Here is a 4,641-nt window from a genome sequence, read left to right on the forward strand (position 1 = left end):
CCACGCAATCTCCCAATTTCAAACATCTCCACTTATGGAATGGTTTACTGTCACCTCTCTGAATGCTACAAGAAAAGATGTGTGTGCTTTATGTCAAGTAATAGAGCAGAGCAGGAGGGCCCAACCCAGGGCCCATGGGCTGCATGCAGTCCCAGGAAACTAGTAATGAAGCCTCAGCAGATCATAAACTTTTAACATTATTGTGTATTTTATCTACATTAACAATATTTTTTTATATGCGGGCCAAGACAATTCCTCTTCAGTTAATGCCAAAAGGTTGGACATTCATGGGCTAGACCTTCATGTAAACAGCTGGATTTCTGACTGCCCCGCATCTGTTTCAGAAGCCATTCTAAAACCACTTCTGTACTTGGCTGAACCTAAGCACCTCAGGGGTAGTAGGCACCACCTCAATTGGTGAAATGTGTAAAAAGAGCTTTCTTAAGCATCCTGCATGACATTACCTGGAGCATTCACACTGTGAGGTACCCATTATTTTGGTTTGAAAAAGAAGTACCAACAGCACCAGGCTCTGTGATGACTAAAAGCGAAGGAGGAAATTTTGTTTGCAGAAAACTGTGTTTCCCCCCCTCCCCCCAAGAGTCAGAAAAATGAGTTTTCTGACTCAGTTCATCCTTGGTTGACCAGGAAGGTTGGTCAGAGCCTCTCTCTTGCTTTTCAGGCTCCAGTGGACGGCAGGAGACCTCCGGAGCTGTGAAAACAGGTGCTTCTTCCCTCCTTCCCCAACGCAAAGCCAAACCTGCTACCATCTTGCAGTGTTGTTCAGAGTAAGCTAGAACAGCTTACAGGTAACCCAGCTAGGCTGGAGGAGGCGGCTATTCTCAGATCATTTGGCACACGTTGTGGTCAACAGCTCCCAGTTTGTATTGCTGGGAGGGAGGGAGAAAAGCCTCATCTTTACTGGGGCAAAGAAAAAAAAAAGGGTGGGGGGAGGGAGGGAGTTTGGGGTTGGGAGAAGAGGAGAAAGGAAGGGAGACAAAATAGGGAAGGCGCGCTCCGATTTCACGCCGGCCGATCGCTTCCCTTCCCGAAGGAGAAGAGTTGAAGAGAAAAGGGGCGGAGAAGCGCAGAGGGGCGCTGGCTCGGCCGTGCCCGGGATAGGCGACTGTCTGCAGCGAGAGCCAAAGAACGCGCCGCCGGGGCTCGAGTTTCAGCGGGCCTCGGCCACAAGGGTAGGTGTCAGAGACACGTGGCTCCTGGTTAAATGAGATGTCAAAGCGGCAACCACCGGCCCCTCCCTCTCCTCCCCGCCTGGGGCCCGCCTCCGTCTCTCCGAAGGCGTCTGCCCCGAGCCTTCCCAAGGGGGCGGCGGCCAAATGCAGGGCGGCGGCGGCGGCGGCGGCGAAGCCAGCAAGCAAATAAGCAAGCAAGCAGCGCGCCTTCCAAAGAGTTCTTCTCAGGGCGGCTTGGCTGGGGAAGGGAGTCGCGCCGATCCGACCCGGCGGGACTTGCTTCCAAGGAAGGTGGCGCTGCTGGAGCGAGAAAAAAAAAAGAGGTGGGGGGGTGTCTTGCCCTTTCAAGCCGCCCCGAGTCTCCGCACGCCGCCTCCGCGGCTCCGGCCAGCGTCCCCCCCCTCTCCCCCCCCCAACCGCGCCCCACAGAATCCAAGGAGGGTTTGATCTTTTAGTGGTTGATTTTAATTTTGAGCTGAACTTTCGACTACAAGGGAATTGAATATAAAGAATAAATAGCAAACTCTCTTCCGTGTACAGAAGATGAAAGACGTTCCAAGAAAAACAAAAACGAGCAACACCAAACCCGCTATGTACATCATAGTAACAACAACGTGTCTTAATCATAGTCATCATCTCGGAAGTCCGTAAAAAAAAAAAAAAATTCACAGCGCGAATCCCGCGAAAACTTCCCCACCCTCCCCAAATAATGGAAAATATTTCCATTGATATAATAAAAACGTTTTTATGTTAAAGTCCTCTTTTCTTTAAAAAATAAAAAGCCTTTGCAAACAAAAAAACACAACCCCCCCCCCCAAGGTTTGAGGAGCGTTTGTTGTGAAATCCTCCCAACGCTTCTTTTCTGGCATATAAATTAAAGGCAGGGAGGTGGGTGGAGAAAACGTCCAATCTGCGAGGATCCGAGGGAATCTGCTCAGAAAAGTACAGCAGGCGAGAAGAGTTCGCGGTGTTAACACTGACCTGGAGGCGTTTGGGTGGTCTGGCAGGGCGAGGGCAAGGGGGTCCGGTGAGCGCAAAGACTCTCCCACGTCTTTCGTGACGCGCGCTCGTCTTTAACACAACAACAACACCAAAAGTTGCCTGTCTTGCACACAACCCGGAGCGGTGCAACTTTTTCAACGGGGAGAGGCCAATGTCGCTCTATCTCCTTTTTCCGCTTCGTAGCGTCTTGAAGTCAACCAAAAAAGCCCGGCTTCGAGACCCGGGATGGTTCGGCGAGAAAAAGAGGCCCGCTGTTTTTCTACGGGACGTTGACCGGAGCGGAGGGCACGCGTGGCTCCCCCCCCCAACTCTCGCCCGCCTTAGCAAGAGCATTTGCACTCGGAAATGATCGGGTACTGGATGGGGATCCACGTGCAACGCTGCCCCCCGCGGCGCTGGCACCTCCACCGCAAAATGGTCAGATGCGCGGATTTGGCCGGCTTGCAAAGCATGCCTTCCGGGACGGAGCAAGAACGCTTGCTGAAACAGCTGCCCACCTTTACGTAGCGGGGCCAGAAGCGGCTGCCGAGGTCGTTCCACGTGTAGAGGACCGGGCAGAAAGTGTGCGACCACAGCCAGAGCTGCAGCTTCCGACGGAGTTTCTTGCTCAGCCGGTGCTTCTTGCTAGCCTGGAGCCCCCCGTCGTAAAACTCCAGCCCTTTGATCTCGCTGGGCATCGCTCCGGAGGGTCTCTGCCGCAGCAGCAGGTCCAGCTGGGCTAGGTCGTCCCCGCCGAGACGGTCCTCAGCCAAGGAGACGGCCATGAAGCTTGGGTCGAAGTGGGTACCCAGCAGGGTCCTCAGCAACGTGTCGTTCAGGTCCTTCTCCTTGGGATCGAAAATAGGGTCCGGGTGCTCGATTAGATCCACCAGGGGCAAGTTGTCGCTGGGGGCCGGTCGGATGTGGAGGTAGTGCTGGCAAGCGCCCTGGTCCAGGCGGAAACCTAGGAGAACCGCCAACGCGTAAAGCCTCACCACCCACTGAAGATGATCCATGCTCGGAGAGAGGGAGAGGGATGGATGGATGGATGGAGGGGGGAAAGGAAAGGGGATAGGGTTCACCCAGAAGCGGGCCTGAGTAGAGGCATCGGCCGGAGAAGAGAAGGTTGAGGGGTTATCCAAGCAAGGAAGGGCAGGAGACGAGGGTCTTCCCCTGCCGCTTGCCTTCAGCGGCTGCCCCTCCTTGCCCAAACGCCTTTTCCTCGGGTTCGGGTGAGCAGGCAACAGCAGAAAAGAAAAAACCCCGCACCGTTCAGAAGTAAGTAATACTGATCGTGAAAGTCGGCAGCCCCGTGCAGAAACTCAGAAGCCTGGGGTGCCCCGTGCAATTGTTCTGCCTCCGGATTGCGGGGGGTTGCGCGTCGCGTCAGTCAGGAGGAGAACCTCTCGCCAAACTTCCATTCGGCTCCGGTCTCTTTGCAGTTTTGCAACAGCCGCCGCCGCCGCCGCCGCCACGCACCTTGGCACCAGTTAGTCTGCTGCGCGAGGATCCAGCGTCTTTAAATTTCCTGCACTTTCTGTTCCATCACTATGGAAACCTCCGACTCGCTCATTTCAGGCACTTCTCCTTAAAAGAGGAAACTCGTGTGTGTGTGTGTGTGTTGCGGGGTGGGGGGGGAGCAAAGACGATCTGCTACTCCCGAAGACCTGGAGGCAAATCGCTCAGTCGGTTGCTCCGGCCAGAGGTGGGGAAGAAGGGGGCAGCCTCTTTTTCCGTGGCGAGCTCCAAGCGCGGCTGGGAAGGGGGATGCTCTCTTTTTTTTGCAGGAGCCTCTTCAGTTGCTTCTCCGGACTATCCGAGGTGGCTTGGCCACTGCTCCAGCGGGCACCCTCCTAGCTGCGCTGGGTTATGAATTAGAAGGCGGCCTTACGGCCAGCTTTTATACGGCTCCAGCGGACAGCAGCAAGCCTGTGCAACCTTGCAAACCCACCGCTTCGTGTGCATCGTCCGGGACTGGCTTCTCTTTAGCCGCTCACGCCCTCTTTTTACTTTGGCCGCCCAAACACGCTCACCTCGTGCCCTTTCTCTCCCCCCACCCCCAACTAGGATTACCCTGGTCCCCGCTGCATTTATTTGCGCGGCTCCACGCTTGAGCCCGTGATGTAATTCTAGTTGGCTTCTAGCTCAAGGAGGGCTCGGCAAACGCCTCCTTTCTCCAAGCGTGAAATTGCTGGCTAATGCTAAGTCAAGGGACGGGGGCGGGGGGAAGAGAGGGGGGGGAGCCCGCCCTCTGCTGGCCGCCGCTTGAACTCTCATCCCTCTCTGCTGTTTCCTCGCGGGCGCGACACAACAGAAAAAAGTAAAAGAATTGCGAACCGAAGACAACATTGTTTCCTGAACATTGTGGCAAGATAGTGCCACTTAAAGCAGTGGTGGCTAACCTTTTTGAGCTCCTGTGCCAAAAATTGTGTGTGCGCATTTGCATGCTGGCGCTTGCATGCCAGCA

At 55.0% G+C, this 4,641-nt stretch overlaps 1 protein-coding gene across 1 annotated transcript; it reads right to left on the bottom strand.

Annotated features, from left to right (window-relative positions):
* Window positions 1-1,625: 1,625 nt before the first annotated feature.
* NOG (noggin) lies at window positions 1,626-4,205 on the bottom strand. The gene has a single exon (XM_087925145.1). It carries the CDS (start codon window positions 3,188-3,190, stop codon window positions 2,516-2,518), a length of 675 nt encoding a protein of 224 aa, XP_087781271.1. The 5' UTR covers window positions 3,191-4,205; the 3' UTR covers window positions 1,626-2,515.
* Window positions 4,206-4,641: the final 436 nt, after the last annotated feature.

The sequence above is a fragment of the Pseudonaja textilis genome, chromosome 2 (genome assembly GCF_049901715.1).
Source record: "Pseudonaja textilis isolate UNSWEBS1 chromosome 2, rPseTex1.2, whole genome shotgun sequence".
Classification (NCBI taxonomy): domain Eukaryota; kingdom Metazoa; phylum Chordata; class Lepidosauria; order Squamata; family Elapidae; genus Pseudonaja; species Pseudonaja textilis.

Bases quoted from the DNA above. Each gene is read 5' to 3' on its own strand.
- NOG (XM_087925145.1), bottom strand. From the start codon at position 3,190: ATGGATCATCTTCAGTGGGTGGTGAGGCTTTACGCGTTGGCGGTTCTC.